The sequence below is a fragment of the Aphanomyces astaci genome (assembly GCF_000520075.1).
Source record: "Aphanomyces astaci strain APO3 unplaced genomic scaffold supercont1.104, whole genome shotgun sequence".
Classification (NCBI taxonomy): Eukaryota; Oomycota; class Saprolegniomycetes; order Saprolegniales; family Verrucalvaceae; genus Aphanomyces; species Aphanomyces astaci.
Window position 1 is genome coordinate 58,341 of NW_009798367.1, and position 18,062 is coordinate 76,402.

The 18,062-nt window shown below is 45.3% G+C and overlaps 4 protein-coding genes across 11 annotated transcripts in view; 2 read left to right on the forward strand and 2 right to left on the reverse strand.

Annotated features, from left to right (window-relative positions):
- Window positions 1-727: 727 nt before the first annotated feature.
- On the forward strand, window positions 728-3,979 carry H257_17356 (hypothetical protein). Of its 3 annotated transcripts, none has more exons than XM_009846128.1 (6): window positions 728-1,287; window positions 1,366-1,461; window positions 1,571-1,721; window positions 1,776-2,021; window positions 3,495-3,558; window positions 3,611-3,979. In XM_009846128.1, the coding sequence occupies exons 1-6, from the start codon at window positions 743-745 to the stop codon at window positions 3,682-3,684; spliced, it is 1,176 nt and encodes a 391-aa protein (XP_009844430.1). In that variant the 5' UTR covers window positions 728-742; the 3' UTR covers window positions 3,685-3,979. The 3 variants fall into 3 exon arrangements, with proteins under 3 accessions (XP_009844430.1, XP_009844429.1, XP_009844431.1); XM_009846127.1 differs by having other exon boundaries at window positions 1,776-1,974; XM_009846129.1 differs by lacking the exons at window positions 3,495-3,558; window positions 3,611-3,979 and having other exon boundaries at window positions 1,776-2,151.
- Window positions 3,980-4,593: 614 nt separating this feature from the next.
- On the reverse strand, window positions 4,594-6,921 carry H257_17357 (hypothetical protein). Its single transcript, XM_009846130.1, has 6 exons — window positions 6,302-6,921; window positions 6,163-6,243; window positions 5,955-6,105; window positions 5,656-5,848; window positions 5,520-5,583; window positions 4,594-4,987 (listed from the first exon to the last, which is right to left on the reverse strand). The coding sequence occupies exons 1-6, from the start codon at window positions 6,847-6,849 to the stop codon at window positions 4,690-4,692; spliced, it is 1,335 nt and encodes a 444-aa protein (XP_009844432.1). The 5' UTR covers window positions 6,850-6,921; the 3' UTR covers window positions 4,594-4,689.
- Window positions 6,922-8,454: 1,533 nt separating this feature from the next.
- On the reverse strand, window positions 8,455-10,033 carry H257_17358 (hypothetical protein). The gene has a single exon (XM_009846131.1). The coding sequence runs from the start codon at window positions 10,024-10,026 to the stop codon at window positions 8,512-8,514; it is 1,515 nt and encodes a 504-aa protein (XP_009844433.1). The 5' UTR covers window positions 10,027-10,033; the 3' UTR covers window positions 8,455-8,511.
- A 2,132-nt stretch (window positions 10,034-12,165) lies between these two features.
- The window catches only part of H257_17359 (hypothetical protein), a 7,583-nt gene continuing 1,686 nt past the window's right edge, over window positions 12,166-18,062 (forward strand). The window contains exons 1-14 of one of the 6 annotated variants that reach the window (XM_009846132.1): window positions 12,166-12,236; window positions 12,310-12,355; window positions 12,410-12,631; window positions 12,690-12,757; window positions 12,809-12,955; window positions 13,933-14,071; window positions 14,155-14,373; window positions 14,780-14,924; window positions 15,157-15,367; window positions 15,451-15,507; window positions 15,903-16,123; window positions 16,572-16,744; window positions 17,161-17,294; window positions 17,705-17,923. In XM_009846132.1, coding sequence (XP_009844434.1) covers window positions 12,172-12,236; window positions 12,310-12,355; window positions 12,410-12,631; window positions 12,690-12,757; window positions 12,809-12,955; window positions 13,933-14,071; window positions 14,155-14,373; window positions 14,780-14,924; window positions 15,157-15,367; window positions 15,451-15,507; window positions 15,903-16,123; window positions 16,572-16,744; window positions 17,161-17,294; window positions 17,705-17,923 — 2,066 coding nt within the window. In that variant the 5' untranslated portion in view covers window positions 12,166-12,171. Of the gene's footprint in view, window positions 12,237-12,309; window positions 12,356-12,409; window positions 12,632-12,661; window positions 12,758-12,808; window positions 12,956-13,880; window positions 14,072-14,154; window positions 14,374-14,779; window positions 14,925-15,156; window positions 15,368-15,450; window positions 15,508-15,902; window positions 16,124-16,571; window positions 16,745-17,160; window positions 17,295-17,704; window positions 17,924-18,062 lie in introns of those variants that run through there. The other 5 variants (XM_009846136.1, XM_009846137.1, XM_009846133.1 and 2 more) reach the window with 5 other exon arrangements.

Genomic DNA, 18,062 nt, shown 5'->3' on the forward strand with positions numbered 1-18,062 from the left:
GCTTTCTTCGGGGTGTCAAGGCGCCCGGGGGGGGTGACTGGAGTATGTATCGACCTTGGATACAATACACTAACTTTAGTATACACAGTGAAGGCCCCACGATGACTGCCAACACCAGGAACCATCGGTGAGTAACCAGCACATACCCTCGTTATATCGTGCTCAAGCTGTCGTACATACTCCAATTGCTATTGCGGTGACAAGGGAGTACTGTACCTATTCCTTGTGCACATTAATTACCCTCGCTATAACGTTATTGAAACCTCAAAACCTGGCAATAATACTTCCTCTGTTCCAGGTTACTGCCGACATTTCAAAATTCGCATGTTCCAAGTTACTGGCGACATTTGCATTTTATTGGCTGTAATTCTTCAATTTCTATCAATATCGAACATTTATGACATTTCATTGGCTTACAATTGCTTTAAGCGCTGATTATAAACCAATCTTTTGCGAAAATTCATGCAATTCCCTTTCAAAGTATCATTCGCCCAAATTGAGTGAGGGCTCGATTGCCTGTGTCAATTCAAAGTAAATGTCGGCAGTAACCTGAAACAGAGGAAGTATGTGGTTTGATTGGCCAATAAGAGGACATTTCAATGTATCATCGGATTGACCTTGTATTCTGATTTCTCGTTCGCAAAAATACGAAATATTATAATGGGTCATAAGGAACTGACCAATCAGAGCACGCCATGCGTGTTGACTGTGATATCATAACCCATTGCGATCATTCAGTACCATGGCTGCTGCTCCATGGACGGCGGGGGCGTTGTGGGTGAATCCTCGGATGCTTCTCTTGATTGGTGTGTGCTGTTGGTCAACGATGTTCCTCTTCGTCATGCGCGGCAACTGGTGCTCCATGGACGATGGCTATTTGCGCGTGGACCACCGCCTCCGCACGCATGGTGGTGGGTCGTCGTCGTCGTCATCCCGGGGCATTATCATGTGCCTGCACAACGGCATGGTGCCGATGGCTCTGTCCCTCGTGCAGGAGCTTCGGACTCTCGGGAACACGGATGCAATCCACATGTACCATTGCGGCGCCGACGAGATGACGCCGCTATCGAGGACGACCATCCTAGCCGTGGACCCGTCCGTCCAGTTCATCGACGTCTGCACCGACATGGTCGGGTCGGGGAAGCTCCGCGAGGATCAAGTGCCTTCCTTCCGAAGCTACTGGCTCAAACCGCTCGCGCTCATTCATACATCGTTGGACCATGTGATGCTCATGGACACGGACGTGATGGTGTTCCACGATCCCGCGCTTCTCTGGGATGTGCAAGGGTAAAAAGCTTCGATCAATATATATATATATATATATTGCACTTGAAATAATATATATATATCTATATTGATTTGTAGATACAAAGACACGGGGACGTTGTTCTTTCGAGACCGAGAAATCCTCATCCAAATGTTCCTCACGGATATTATCGAGTTCCCCGACCATTCGAAAAAGTAAGTGTGTTCCACTGTATATATATATATATTATTTTTTATATATTTTCCATTTGACTCGCTTTATCCACTACTTATTTCAACCAAATTCGATTTATTCGTACGTTAGATTGGCCTTGCATGCATTAATCGAGTCATTTGACTACGCCAAGTTCAATCTCGAGTACAATCCTTCGTCGTCGCTGCTCAATTCGCTGGCGTGGAAAGGGGAAGCAGCTCACGAACAAGACTCGTCGATCACTGTCATTCAAAAGTCCAAGGTAATATTTATCATTTCAGTCAAATTAGTGCGTTTTTTATATGATATTTCGCAGGCCCCACTCGCCATGGACGTGTTGTTCTACTTGGTCACTCAAGAAATTCACAAATATAGACCTATTTTCACACACGGAGATAAGGAACTGTTCTGGCTCGCTTACGAACTCAGTCATTTGCCGTACTTCTTTTCGCCGTGGGCAAATTCTGGCTCGGCGCGGCCTGGAGATATGCAAAACCATCCCAATACATTATGTGGTATTACTACTACAGCTACGTTATATACACGCTCCTTATTAGCTGATGTATGTATATAGCTCAACTACTTCGCTCAATGCTTGAAATTTTTGCTGTAGCTTATGGGTATCATCTACTTATTTAAATATATGATTATGCCTTTGTAATGTCTTTTTTCAAAAATATATTTGTATAGTTGAATGTATGACCCAACGACAGACGATATATATATATATATATATATTCGCTGTTGGGATTGACATGTATTTGGGTGGTACATACTATTATAGTAAGGGCCTTTTCCAGGTATATATTTTTAGCAAATGATTTTTTCTGCAAAAAAGAGGTAAATCGATTTATGCTATTTCTGAAAACTACTTGGAACTTCCCGTAATAGTTACTAGTATGCTTTTGGTTCATCCTGATGTCATTGCATATATATATATATATGTATCTCAACATATAGGAAAATAGTATATATATATATATATATCATGTGGGAATTTTAAAACAATAGACATTTCTAAAGTGATATCATTCCGAAGGAATCACCCATACCTACTGTATTGTCTTTTGTAGGGGACTTGGCGCAATGGGTTCCAGACGTGCACGCCATGCGTGTTGACTGTGATATCATAACCCATTGCGATCATTCAGTACCATGGCTGCTGCTCCATGGACGGCGGGGGCGTTGTGGGTGAATCCTCGGATGCTTCTCTTGATTGGTGTGTGCTGTTGGTCAACGATGTTCCTCTTCGTCATGCGCGGCAACTGGTGCTCCATGGACGATGGCTATTTGCGCGTGGACCACCGCCTCCGCACGCATGGTGGTGGGTCGTCGTCGTCGTCATCCCGGGGCATTATCATGTGCCTGCACAACGGCATGGTGCCGATGGCTCTGTCCCTCGTGCAGGAGCTTCGGACTCTCGGGAACACGGATGCAATCCACATGTACCATTGCGGCGCCGACGAGATGACGCCGCTATCGAGGACGACCATCCTAGCCGTGGACCCGTCCGTCCAGTTCATCGACGTCTGCACCGACATGGTCGGGTCGGGGAAGCTCCGCGAGGATCAAGTGCCTTCCTTCCGAAGCTACTGGCTCAAACCGCTCGCGCTCATTCATACATCGTTGGACCATGTGATGCTCATGGACACGGACGTGATGGTGTTCCACGATCCCGCGCTTCTCTGGGATGTGCAAGGGTAAAAAGCTTCGATCAATATATATATATATATATATATTGCACTTGAAATAATATATATATATCTATATTGATTTGTAGATACAAAGACACGGGGACGTTGTTCTTTCGAGACCGAGAAATCCTCATCCAAATGTTCCTCACGGATATTATCGAGTTCCCCGACCATTCGAAAAAGTAAGTGTGTTCCACTGTATATATATATATATGTATCTCAACATATAGGAAAATAGTATATATATATATCAATCATGTGGGAATTTTAAAACAATAGACATTTCTAAAGTGATATCATTCCGAAGGAATCACCCATACCTACTGTATTGTCTTTTGTAGGGGACTTGGCGCAATGGGTTCCAGACGTCCGTTTCCAACATGTGTTGCTCCACATCAACGGCGCGTACGAGTCCCGTTTGTTGTTTCAAACGCGTTTCAAACACTCGTTCCTTTAGATATGTGTTTAATCCGCACGCGAGTCACTTGGCCGCCATTCTGGACATGGAAGGCCGGCGCGAAAAGTTGCTGAGCAACTTGCCGACAAACGTGTCCGCCCAGCGGCGCCGATCCAAGGCCCTGGTGCGCGCACATGACCCTGATAACCTCTGGAATGACATTTGCCTATTTAATCGGGGGTCGGAGCCCATTCGTGAACAAGATGCGGCTGCCATGAGAAGGAAAATTAATAGCGCTGTGGACATCGCCATCGAGTTGGAAGCAGCTAAGAAAGAGATCGAAAGCAAAATCACCACGCCGCCAGCGATGTAAACTAACTATACAGAGCCAAACTCTGTATATCTTATATATACACTCGGAATCGAATATACTAAAGTTAGTAGTACTAGTGTGAATTATGGTTGATATAGTACTAGGACGGTGATTTTCAAGCGTGGGGACTAGTATTATTTGTCGTTGATCTGCACCTGAATCGACGATATACAACGACATCGTCGGAATATGATTATATAGTTCAATGGAATAATAATCTGTCCAATATGTATACAATTGGAGTGTTAAATTAACAGTACATTATTGGTCCAATATTTCCATTCAGGTACAGTAGTTGGATATACAATGCTAGTTCATCGTACATTTTGTATATAAATATATATTTTTCAATGTAATAATCTCAAATCAAACATATACCAGTATACAATATTGGATTCACTACATAAATTGGTCAATTTTACATGACATTTGTGAATTACGGTCTGATATTATTAGTTTCTGTAAAACAATGCACTGCCATCGTAAATATGGATAAAACAACTAACTATTAATAGTTACTACGTACTAGCTCGCTACAAGTCCATCTCGTGCGTCGACATTTAGTACATACGACTAGTTTTGAATTGTTACTCGTACTGTAATACAGTACGATTGCCAAGTCGAACAGTTGTTAGCCCCTTCGTCAACTGCACAGCTACTAACTACGCAAGGAACTAGTATATTCGATTATAACGTTATTACTAGTTAGTCTGAATCGTCGTCCAGGCAATTATAGTACACGTAAGAGTGGCCATGTTTGCACGTGTTAGCTGGCCTGTTGCAGCAAACGTTGTTGCGTAACGGCAGCTGCGACAGCGTTTTTTATCCGGATGCGAATGGCGGCGACATCCTGAGGTCTCATGGGCTCGGACCCGCGGTTCACAAGGCACTCTTGCGGCCAGAACCCCAGCGGATCCGTGTCATCTTCCGCTTTATTTAGCGCTTTCGACCGTGTCCGCCGCTTGGACACGAACGCCGGCACTTGGTCGAGCAGTTGCTTAGCACGTTCGTCCGGATCGGTCATCGACTGCATGTCGTTGTTCGAGTACGGGTTGAAAATGTACCTAAAAGCCGCCAAATATAATGATATATTGGCCTCACTCGAGGAGAAAAGAGTAGAATATATTGTGGACCATTGATTCGATACAAAGAATTTCCAACCCCCTTGGCCGAATCAAATCACGAATCATCGACGCTATGGGCGAAGCCAATTTTGATTGGCTCGAAAGGATAAGTCTATTCAACCAATCAAAAGTCCAGCGTGATGCAATATTGATTCGATAAACCACGCGAAGTTTGACTAATTATAGCGATATGTTCACCATACCACGCTGTTTTACATATTCGTAGAATCGACGCACTTCATAAGTACTGGTACAAACTACGTCGTCTTTTCAAAAATGAAATGTTTGTGTACGGCAACATATACTGTATATATATATATATATGTGATATATATAAATCATATATATATCATATATAAATATATATATATATACTGGTATACAGTATATATATCATAAATATATATATATATAGATAGATAAATATACTACACAAACCAACACCAAACAATTCAAATAATATGATTCGTACCCGCCATTGATGTGAAGCAGTTCACTTTTACCCGACACCAGCGGCATGAATTGCGCCAACCCGCCTACACATATAGGTTGGTCATATCATATACATTAAAATATAACTCTTGTAAATATTCAGTCATGAACAGTACCGCAAATGGTATCCGGGTGGTTCGCCATATTACCCGGCTTTTCCGCGCCCGTGTTGGCCCACGGCGAGAAAAAGTAGGGTTCCTGCGCAAGTTCGTACGCCATCCAGAACAATTCCTTGTCCCCATAACTAAACCCAATGCGATGGCGGTCATGTTGCAAGATCGTCCACAGCACAGTCATCGCTCGAGGGGCCTGTTTATCGATAGATAATAAATCATCTATTCTTAGCCTCATTCATCTATTCTTAGTCGTATTCATCTATTCTTAGCCTTATTCATGTACTACGAGTTGGAAGTACCTTGGACTTGTGCACGACGACAATGGACGAGTCCTGTTCATGGGCGGCATGTCCATGCCAAGCCAATGACGACAGCAAATGCGCCGACGGATTCTTCGTCAAGCCAACCCCAGCGTAGTTGAACGTGTCCACCAAAGCATGTAGATTGGTCCTACACATATGTAAATAATATTATTTAAGGGGTAATAAATGAAAGTGCACTCCCGACTGGTCGTTGTAATTCCCGTTTAAGTACTCGTGCTTGAGGATTTCGCGGTCGTAGAAGAAGATTGTGCCGGTGTCTTTGTATCTGCGGCCAGAGAGACATGAGAAGTGAGTCGAGAAGGAAGGATACGACGGGGGGATACCCTGGAACGTCAAAGAGTCGGGACGGGTTCTGGAAGACCAAATCGTCTGCGTCCATGAGGATCACCTCGTCGAGCCGCGTGTGCACCAGCGCCAGCGGCTTGAGCCAAAAGCTACGGTACCCGTTGACGTCTTGGTGTCGCAACTTGCCGAGGGCCTGCATCTCCACACACCCGTCAACGATCTCAATGTTCGAGTCGACGTCATGAAGCATGCGCTGAGAGATCGACGACAGCTCGCCGTTGCAATGGTACAACTGGATCACGTCCGTGTATCCGAGAGTGCGCAGCTCTTGGATCAAGGATACCGTCATGGGAATCATCGCGTCGAACAGGCAGATGAGGATGCCGCGCGACTTGGTCTTGATCCCGGTCGACGCCACGGTCTCGGCGCGGATATGGTACTTTGGGAGATGTTCGTTCATGAATGGCGAGATGTCGAGCATCGTCATGGAGAGCAACGTGGCAGACACGACGAATATCATCAGCACATACATCAAGGACCGCGAGGAAGGCACCCGCGAAGGTGACGGGCGGGAGGCGGCGGTCATCGCTCGACGTCTGTCTCAAACAAATGTCACAAGTTTATCACGAATCAAAACACAAATGTTTGAACGAAATCCGCGATGTTTTACTGCAGTTTGGGCGATAATAATATTACAATATGTGAATATAATTTATATGCGTCGAGCTCCCATTGGTCAACGTTTTAATACTTGTTCTTGATTGGCTATATTGTTCTTTCAACGAGATAAAAATGAATCATTTATTGTGAATTCGCATTTTACTTCCAAAATTCGCCTGGTTTGTCTAAGTTCACGTCGGAGTTCTGATTGGTTGAATATACTTGTCCTTTCTGCAAAAGCCAATCAAATCCACTAAAAAATGGATTAGCCAATAGCATCGATTCGAGATTCGATTCGGTGGCGAGGCTCGGTTCGTACCGGATCCATGTTCCAGAATGTATATTATTGTCAAATCGATTCGAAACTGGAGAATCGAAAGTCTAAAGAGAATGGATGAAAGACCTCCTAAGCCAATCAAATCACGATCTGGTATATTACAGCCAATCCAAACGTTTGACTCGACTCAAACTTATATATACTAATCTTTATATAGTATAGTTTGTACAAGCTTAAATTGGATCAAACGAATTCGAATGCATTTGGCGAAATGACTCACAAGTCCAAACTTGGGTGACATTCACAATACTCGTACGTATTAATAGTACTAAGTATGATCTACGTAGTACTAGTAGTGACTAGTACTTACTACCTCTATGATTGCGACTGACATGAAGAACCACACCTCCTCTACCTCCGATTTGCCCTGAGCATTTATTTCGTCGAATTTACTGCGTAGTTGATAAGTTTATATGTCCATGTTAAAATTTACTGTGTTAATGCTAACTGTTACTATGGTATTATGTTATTAATACGTACAGTAGTACTACAAAATCTAAGTTGATAATTTCCGACGACCAAATTTTGGCAATTGACATGCCAACGCCTTCAGTTGGCTCCACCCTACGGAGTAAATTCGTCCAATATATGACGTAGGTAGCGTTGTTGGCGTAAAGAGTGACTGTACACCTCATGTCGTTATACCGGTACTGCGGTTCGCAGCGAAAGCACAGCCCAGTTCAACACCGTTTGCAAAGTCAACGTCAAAATTGGTGGCTCGCCGCCGACTGGTCAGCATCCAGCGAGCTTGCAGTGCGTCAGGGTCAGCACGATAAACATGAGCCTGGCATTGTTCTGAACCTGGCCCACTGTAAACAGTCGTGTGTCGTTGAAGCTAGAGGGTTCGACATAGTGACTGTATCACTTGACTCAACGAGTTTGTGAACTTTGCAACGTCCTTGGGTGTGTATGTGAAGGCTCGAGTAGAAAATATCACGGATAACTTGCAAAACATTCTCGCGTCACATCATATCCGTCATCGTCGTGGGATTTCACCCGTATTATTTTTATTGTATTTTCAGATTCAAGAGTCTACATCGTATACTGAAAGCAAGATTGAAAGTGCTGTCGAATATCTTTTCACAGTCACAATCATTTTTGGGAGAAAACGAGTTTTGCTGTCCGCTTCAATGACACTTCCATTCGAACTACTAGTACATACTACTACTAGCAGAACACCAACGCGACTTTCATGCAATCACGACTTGTTTCCGTGTAAATATGGCCAGTATATTAAAGCATTTCATCTCGTCATAACACTTCGACGCGGCCGTGGCTTCGGCAAAAGTCAACGTGGGTCTTATTCCGTCGGAGCAGACGCAGCGTGTCGTCCATTTTCGCCGTCAAGTGCGCGAGCTGGGAGCACGTTCGGTCGGCATGGGTCCTTCTGGCCCTCATGATGGGCGTCCCTGCTTCTTCCACGTCATCGCCTTCGTCTTCGCTCTCATAAATATCAAAATGCGATTGCACCGTGGACCGAATGTCAATACCGCTGTACACTGACGCCTCGCCGTCATCATCATCAAACTCGTCATCGTGGGAATTGTAGTCAAGGTCTAGCATAGGCACGACCTTTGTCGGCGGAAGGTCCGTCGCGGCTGCATGTTGTTGGTGATGGCGGCGGGACGGAAGCGCTTGATTGACCTGCTGGCCTTCGCGGAGGGTCTGTGTGGCTTGTTGTGTGGTGCAAGTGATGTTATCTGGACGTGTGAGCGAGTGATGATCAGTTCGCAAACACTCTTCGCAGAACGGCCGCTTGGACGTGCGAATGTGCTGACCATATGACGGTTCCACGATACGCTTCCGTGCCATGTTGTTTGTGCGCTGGTGGCGCTGGCACAAGCTGCACGCGGACGACGATGACGATCCGTGGAACATGCCCGCAAAGGACCGAGACGGAGAAAGGCACCCGCCGGCATGTTGCCGCAGTTGCATGGACAATCGGACGGACTCGGCGATGTCGGCGGCGCGGGACAGCGCCAGCAAGTGGGGCAGCGAGCTGCCGCTGCCGTCGCGCATCCACGAAGACAGAGGCCCGCCCATGCATGCGTCGATGGAGCAGTGTGTGGTGACGAGGACGCATCCGATGGGCAGCTGCTTGAAGATGTGGCGGATGGACAGCTTGCCTCGCACGATCGAGAGCGCGTCCAACGACTGGCAGTGCGCCAAGTCGAACGATTCCATGAGACAGTACCCAAAGGTCGTGTCGTCGGTGTTGTTGTTGGTAGTACTAGTAGTAATACTAGATGTACTGACGCCCGTGGCTTCAAAGTAGCAAAAGTCGCGCGGTTTGCTTAATGTGCGCCCGGGCCAGTTGGTCGCACACCACTTCAACCCTCGAAAGTAATACGGGTGGTGGGGATGGGTCGAGCTAGTGGTGTCGATCGCGTGGAGGATTTCGCAGTCCAGGTGATCTTTTGGCATACTGAGTGCCGACTGCATTTGAAACATGGCGGTTGTGTCAGCATACACGCTCGTCATGACGTCGTCCAGCGAGCCTTGGACGATACCCGTCATCATGAGGTCTGCGGAAGGACTGCCGTTGGCTGGTTTAGCGGCTTTGTACAGTTTGAGGCCGTGGTGGCTGCGCACGTGTTTCCAGTAGTCGTTGTGGTCTTGGTCCATGTTGAATGTCGTCGAAAGGAGCTCCGTTTCCTCCACCGCCTGGTCCAGCAGTCCCGTGGCGAGCCGACGAAAGTGCTCCTTTTGAACGCTGGTCAAGGCTGGCAGCCGGAAGCGCGTGTGGTGCACGGGAGATGCTGGCATGATCGAGGTCATTCGCGAAATGGAATAATCGCAGGTCTTGGTGATGGATCAACGATCTGGGACGTACCACAGATCATCCACCATGTCATTGGCAGGAGGGAGATCCGACGGCGCAATCCTACACATAAACGGACCAATCACAAGCGTCTGGGACACGTCACTTGCACGCGATTGGACAAGAGCCCAGGTCCGAATCGACGCAGTTTTCACTGACAACAACACCAAGTGAATGGTCAGGACCAATACGTATGGTAGTACTCGTCTGATTGTCCGACGACGACTTGATCTTTCATGGATACTACTACTGTACCACTAGATGCGACTGGGCAGATGTTGGGGGGAGTGATGCTACTGATAGTCAGTCCAAGCCTGTCAAGCCATCTGTACTGTAACGAAAACGACATCGTCCCCAAACGTAACATGGAAGCACTTTGCAGATAAGTTGGTGCGATCTTCTACTATTAATACTAAGTTACTAGTTCAATACGACTTAGTATTAATATTAATAGTAGTATGCACCGGTCAATCGACCATCCATGCATTACTACACTTCTTCATGTGCGTTTACCTCATGTGGGGACGGACATTCGTTACTAGTACTAGTAGGTAGTAGCAATTTAAGATAACTTTTTTGGAGGCGTCGGAGTAGTACTACGTAGTACTAGCTGTCATCGAATCATGACAGTTCAAGTTGACGGTACGAAGTAGTAGTGGTAGTAAGTTAGTACCTCAAAGTACGAAGTCCTCTGAAGTAACTTAGTATCATGGGTTCGAACGAGGCAATTGACTGACGAAGTGCCCTTGGCGCATCTATTGACTGCGAAATGTGCTTGAATGGCCAAGTGTGTGAGTGACCCAATAATTGGTTGAGTGGTCTAGTTGTACAGTATAAGTCACAATGTAAAGCTTTAATAAGCTGAGATGCGCAAGGAGCTTTCCGGAGGCTGCTGTCGTGGCCAATCATATCGAGGTCAAATGAATATAACGTGTTTGATTGGTTAATTATTGTGCAAGTTTGAGCTCATCTGCCAATGGCATCCGTCCGTTCACCTTCGTTGGCTTGACTGGAATGCAAGATCAATCATTTATTCTCGGCTGACGGCTTTATGGTGGATGGCTGGCTGTCCAATGTGTTTCAAGCGACAGTTGCACGGCGTGGGTCGAATCCTGATAGCGGCAGCTCCTTTCGCCACGTGTTGGCGCTGCCGCCTATCGCCGTTTATGCATCCTTGTAATTGTGAGATGACACTCGGAAGCGTTGCTTCTTCACAATGATCTATGATACCGATATTTCAGCGTTCAACTTCCTTGTGTATACAGTAGTAACGTTATGTGGAATTGGTCAAGGGGTACATTGAATTGTTGGTGTAATTTCAGCGAATGTGTGGAAGGTTCAAAGGGGGGCGGCCCTGGCTGGAGTAAACATATGCATGGCGAAACAGTTCATCAAACGCGCACCTTACGCTTCTACGGGGGTACAGGTTTTTGTATGGCAACTGTCGATACAATTGTGCTAAGGTAGATGCGGTTGTGTATTGAATGGTCGCATGATAGTTTACTCTGCGTACTCTCCATGGCATAGTGCCTCTAGCTAGAGGTAGCAGTATTTTGGGCTTGGAGGCTAATGTCTTACTGCGACAGACGTCGTTCAGTGTTCCATCCTCTGTGAGATGGCAAAGCAGCAATGTTGGACGTAAATACATTCAAGTTGGCGCACATAGTTGCTGGGCACCCTTCCATGACGTTGTCAGGAATGGTACAAAAATATATGGTCACTTGAATACAGCAAGTAGGGAGAAATGCAGGAGATATGTCTCCTGAGTGATGGAGACGGCAACAAGGGAGTCGATTCCGTCTACGTCAACCGCGGAAGTATTGTCAAGCACGTGGATGCTTCGCATGCATGATGTGTTACAACGGCACCACCATGGATGGCCACGACTTGGAAACTCCTTTGCATCTCCATCGGCGTGAGGTTGAAGATTGCAAAAGTACCAGCCAATCAGAACGCTTCATAGATCGCTTGGAATAATAATATCCGTAATGAATATATACTCATACAAAGTAGAAGCTATCATGTCCTATATTTATTAAATAGTGTGCGAATCGCTGAAAATGTGCAAAAAGGGCATTCCGAGGATCGTTATGTGGCGCGTTTCCAACGTCCGCAGGGCGGCGGTGCCGCGAATGATACCACGTCATCTAAGCAGGTCCGATGAATATTATGCACACATGTATCTGACTTCTTGACGAGGGCACTTACCCTTTATGCGTGATTCCTAGCGTCGGCACCCCAGCATCAACGCAAAATGCCCCCGATTCGTCCGACGTATGTGTATCGAGTGCATGTACATCAACAAACCAATACAATGTGTATGTGCAGGTGGTCGTGATCGGAGGCGGCGTTGTGGGCACGAGCATCGCGTACCATTTGGCAAAGTATGGCGCGAAGAACGTCGTGTTGCTCGAAAAAACCGAGTTGACAGCGGGGTCGACGTGGCACGCGGCAGGCCTTGTGACGTATTTCAACCCGGGCATCAACTTGAAAAAGTTCCACAACTACAGCTTGAACTTGTACAAGACTCTCGAAGCCGAAACTGGGCAGGTACGTACCACGCACTCGCGGGACCGACATATACGAGATACACTGTGGGTCGACGTAGAATGTAGGATTGCATACTCCTGGGAGCATCCGCATCTGCACGACATCCGCTCGCATGGACGAAGCCAAGTACTGTACCATGGCCATCGCATTCCCGTCCTTTCTTCATACCATGCTTAGGTTCCAGCAAAGTCGTCAGAATTGGCACGAAGCGTTCCAAGCGCTTATTTCTCCGGACGAGATCGCGGCGAAGCATCCGCTTTTGAACATGGACGGGATCTTGGGCGGCATTTACTCCAAGGGCGACGGCTACATTGACCCGTACAGGTATCATCTTCATAAAGGAATTCCTCGTAGCTCACGATAACGACATTTGAACCATGTTTCCCCCTTGTGTGTGGTTCTCGTACTTTACGAGATTTCGCTCGTGTGGTGGTCGTTCTTTTCTATTATATTTCGTTCTTTTACCCTACATTTGGACTTTTATGCTGCTGCGTCGCCAAATCTATCCATCGATCGATTCTTTGTCCTGACATGTGAGTTTAATATGCAAAAAACGTTGTCCTGTGGTGATAGTGTAATCACACTAATTTTAAGTCACACACTAATTCGAGGTTGGGATGATGCTGTCCTGCAATCTGATTGGCTATTTCGTTCTTGCTGTACATTTATGTGGCTACGTTGTTCGATTCTCCATATCACTCCAATGTAAACATAACAGTTTTGTTAATGTGTGAAAACGGAGCCCCCATTTAATATGAACGTTGGGTTGGAATTAATACTCATACAAAGAGGTTTCCAGATCCCGTCAAATCGAATGATCTTGCCGCCGAATCGAATCACGAATATTGACGCTATTGGCTAATATTCATTTTTGAGTGGATTTGATTGGCTCAGCTTACAGAAAGGACAAGTATATTCAACCAATCAGAACTCCGGCGTGATAAATCAATATTGATTAACGTTAGATAAACCACGCGAATTTTAAAAGTGTACAGCGAATTCACAATATATATATATATATATATATGTATAGCCAGATTTGGACTTGTGAGTTGTTATTTCGCCAAATAGCTTTCGAATCCATTTAAACTTGTACAAACTATACTCTACGAAAATAGTATATATATATATATATATGGTTTTGCCTCATGCGGCCGAGTCAAACGTTTGGATTGGCTGTAATGTGATTTGATTGGCTTTGGCGGTTCTTTAATCCATTCTCTTATTCTGCTGAGGGCTCCAGTTTCGAATCGATTTGATATATATATCATAAGTACAAACGCAATAATGTATCGTGGTAGTGTGACCATGGCCCTGGCCCAAGGCGCCAAGCTTCATGGCGCGCACATCTGTCAGCATTTGCCTGCTTTGGACCTGTCGGAACAGTCGGACGGGTCGTGGCATGTGTCGACGGCCAAAGGCACGATTCACGCCAACACTGTACGTTCGTCCACTTTATGTTTTCTACACGTTTGAAACACTTGGCCATTTATTCTGCTCTGGTTTCACGTACTCCTTTTTAGATTGTCAATTGCACGGGGTTTTGGGGCCGCGAGCTGCTCCAGGGATGGCTCAACGTGGACTTGCCCCTTGTGACCATCGAGCATCAATATGTGATCACCAACTCGATCGCCCAAGTGGCCGCAAGAGGCAACGACCAACTGCCCGTGATTCGCGACCTGGAAGCGTCCTACTACCTCCGCCAAGAACGCACGGGGATGCTCGTCGGGCCATACGAAGCGGTAAGCATGGTGGAGACTGCACAAGTATATATATAAATAGAAAACCTGTTGAATGGGGTATTTGAGCATATATGTATATAAGATGGCGTTTCTGTGAACCTGTTATATACGGGGTATGTATGCAAAAGGAGGGATTGTATGAAATACACGCTATCATGAATGATTGTATTGATTTATACAGATGTAATAGTATAACATTCTACGACACCTACTGCACTACACTGGGAGGATACTGCACTACTTACTTCCTACCAACAAGGCGTATTTTCGTCTTGGAATGGTTCATATATATATATAATTCGAGCGCCTCATCCGGCCGAAGTACAATATATATATAATGGATTGTTTTGGATAAATCAACGTCATCCTTCGTGGGTTATTACTGTTATTGTACATGCTACTGTAGGGAACCGACATGAAAGTGCGCACGGACTGGCAGTCGAACGGCGTGCCAAGTGAGTTCGGCAAGGAATTGTTTGCCCCAGACGTCGACCGCCTCCTTCCGCACCTCGAAGCCGCCATGCATCGCATGCCAGTCCTCGAAGAAGCAGGTACACGACTCAACTATACACATTTCATACTGTTGATATATATATATATTGATCCCAAGCTCTGTCATTGAAGTACATGCGGCGGCTACGTCCTTGCCATTGTATATACTTTTTTTTTATCAGAAATTACATATATATATATTTGCTCTGAAGTGTACACTCGTGTATACGATACTAACACACGTCCTAGAAAACGTAAGAATTGTTGGATATATATATAAATAATATCTAGGCATCCAAAACGTCACGTGCGGCCCCATCTGTTATGCGCCGGACGCGCTACCCCTCGTGGGGTATTTGCCCCACCGTCGGTTGAGAAATGTGTTTATCGCAACCGGCATGTCATATGGCATCGCGCACGGCGGCGGGTGTGGCGACTACGTGGCCAAGTGGATTTTACATGGAGAACCCCCGTATGACTTGACCGAGATCGACCCCGCCCGGTACGAATCCTAAAGTACACTGTGCTGCTGTCTATCTCGATAATGCTAGTGTGTGACATTTACTCAGTGAAAATGTTACTTAGCTCACTGAGCTGTCATGTACTGTACGTGGGATACGTGCATGGTCGAGGTTGGTTGAGGTTGGTTGAGATTTGAAATGAAGAGGTTGCCTAGCTGGTATAGTTTGTGAAATATAAATATATTACTAGTAATTATTATAGTTTGTGAAATATATGAATTATTATCCGACCCTTGCACATTGATGGTCGTGTCAAACTACGTCCTGCATCCGTCTTAGGATGTTGCATCGTGTTGTTTGTGTTTTGGTTTGAATCGTCGTTTGTATATATATATATAAGTATAATCCTAAGCTTGGATCTAGGGGTGTATATATATATTATATATTATATATATATATATATTGTCTTTATCATGCAAACTTGGCCTATGGGAGATATCGACGAGAATCACCGTATGTTGAATCCAATGTATACAATGCAAAACCTATTGATACAATGAGATCAATCGTGGGTAGATATGGAGCGTGGGCCACGCCGGCGTTCACGGCCGCAAAAGCGCGGGAAAGCTACGGGGATAATAACTTGATTTCGCATCCGATACTAGACAAGCAGGCGGGTCGCCCGACGAGTCGCGTCTCACGTTTGTACGAGACGCTGGCCCAACACGGCGCGCAGTTTGGCTTGCACTCGGGATGGGAAGTGCCTCACTGGTTTGCCACGTCCGACGCTGAGATCGGTACGAGTTTTAAAAAGAGAGAACATATAAAGGCTACTGGTGTCAATACTGTTATGATATTACTGTTTGTGATTCGGTTTTGACAGGTATATATATATATATATATGCATTGTCAAGTGGATTCCGAAAGAAGTGAAGTGAGGAGCTAGCTGCTCAATAGAAGGACCAATAATACAGACAATCGACCAATCAAAACCCTAAACAATTTCAAGTATCCAATCAAATCCTCGCTAATATATATATATATCCATCGAATGAGGGTATGTGCCGTCATATACTAGTGGGAATACCTGCCCAAAATTCAGTTCAAAATCCCCACCAGTCCACAATACTATCTAAATTTTGGTTGTCCACATATATATATATTGCGATTTCAGCCAAACATTCTCCACACACATATATATATGTGGACAACGGAGCATATACAGTATGTATAACTTTGTTGTAGGCCATGAACCGAGCTACTTTCGAAGCAATTCGTTTGGGCCGACGAAACGGGAATGCGACGCCGTGATGGAGCGCGTGGGGCTCACGGACTTGAGTTCGTTTGCCACGTTTCAAGTCCACGGACCGTCGGCGCGCGCGTTCTTGGAGCTCATGTGTGCCAACTCCGTGCCCAAAGTACGTCAGAAAAATAAATATATAATGTCGTCAGGGGCGTGATTGTATAGTAATATAAATATTATACATATATATAATATTTATTTATATTGGTAGGGCATGGGAGTAAACTATGCCCTTGATGCATTGGGGATGATGTAGCGAGCGTCTTGTTTTTTGTATGTGTTGTCCGTTTTTCGCACGATGCAATACCACTTGAGCACAATTTATTTCATTCTTCGTATTGTTTGTGAATATATATATATATATGGAGAATGTTTGAGCACAATACTTGTATATATATCGAGTTGAGGTGGTTCCATTGAATATTATAATGACATGATTGTATGCACGCATTATAATATGTCATGGCTCAATGTGCTTTACAGTGTGTTGTGGACTTACATATTGTAAACAAACATGGACTTATTTGTAAGGTCGGCGCATCGATCCGGATTTGCCACCTCTGCACCCCCCTCGGCAAAGTCCTGGGCGAGCTCACTGTGACAGCGTTAACAGACGAGTCGTTTTACGTGGTCACGGGCGCTGGCACCGAGCTGCACGACTTGCGGTAGTTCTTCGCATATATATATATTTGATATTTTTTGATATTACTCCTTTTATTCAAAATATGGTTGACATCCTTTGCCAAATCCATCGATCGATTTTCTATGTACTCAACTTGAATGTCAAAAAGGTGTCCTTACCGGCGATTGGTATCCTCACACTAATTGAAGTCACACTCTAATTTAACGTTGATGATGGTTTCCTGCAATCTAATTGGCTCAATTCTCCTGTACGTTGAGTCGATGATTCATTCTCCATGTCGCTCCAGTTTAGAATCAGCACAGTAACAATACGTCGTTGTGGACAGTATATATATATTGCGTGGATGACCCCCCAATTAGTGTAGATATGTCTTATTTATCGTTATCAAGTATGGTTATTTTAGAAATAGGAGAGATAATTTGTTGATATTAGATGGTTGGATACGCATGCCGATGCATTTCGTGACGTTGAGATCGTCAACACGTCAGACACCACGGGGGTGCTGGGGCTCGCGGGCCCCCGCGCCGCGGCCGTGCTGGCGGCGGCCACCCCGCCCGAACATTTGACGTTTCCATATATGAAGCTCCAGCACACGACTATCCAAGGCATCGACGTGCGCGTTTTGGGGTTGAGTTTCACAGGCGAAGCAGGGTACATTATCATCACCTCATATATATACACTCTTGGTTTGGGTTGTAGATCTATCTATATATATATATAAATACCACATAGTGGATTAGAGACTTATTATTGTATATATATATATATATACCATATAGTGGATTAGAGA

Bases quoted from the DNA above. Each gene is read 5' to 3' on its own strand.
- H257_17356 (XM_009846127.1), top strand. From the start codon at position 743: ATGGCTGCTGCTCCATGGACGGCGGGGGCGTTGTGGGTGAATCCTCGG. The intron at 1,722-1,775 runs GTAATATTTATC...GATATTTCGCAG, and splicing joins CTGTCATTCAAAAGTCCAAG to GCCCCACTCGCCATGGACGT. The intron at 1,975-3,494 runs GTATTACTACTA...TGTCTTTTGTAG, and splicing joins CCATCCCAATACATTATGTG to GGGACTTGGCGCAATGGGTT.
- H257_17357 (XM_009846130.1), bottom strand. From the start codon at position 6,849: ATGACCGCCGCCTCCCGCCCGTCACCTTCGCGGGTGCCTTCCTCGCGG. The intron at 6,106-6,162 runs GTCGGGAGTGCA...ACATATGTGTAG, and splicing joins AACGGGAATTACAACGACCA to GACCAATCTACATGCTTTGG. The intron at 4,988-5,519 runs GTACGAATCATA...GGCGGCTTTTAG, and splicing joins CTGCTTCACATCAATGGCGG to GTACATTTTCAACCCGTACT.
- H257_17358 (XM_009846131.1), bottom strand. From the start codon at position 10,026: ATGCCAGCATCTCCCGTGCACCACACGCGCTTCCGGCTGCCAGCCTTG.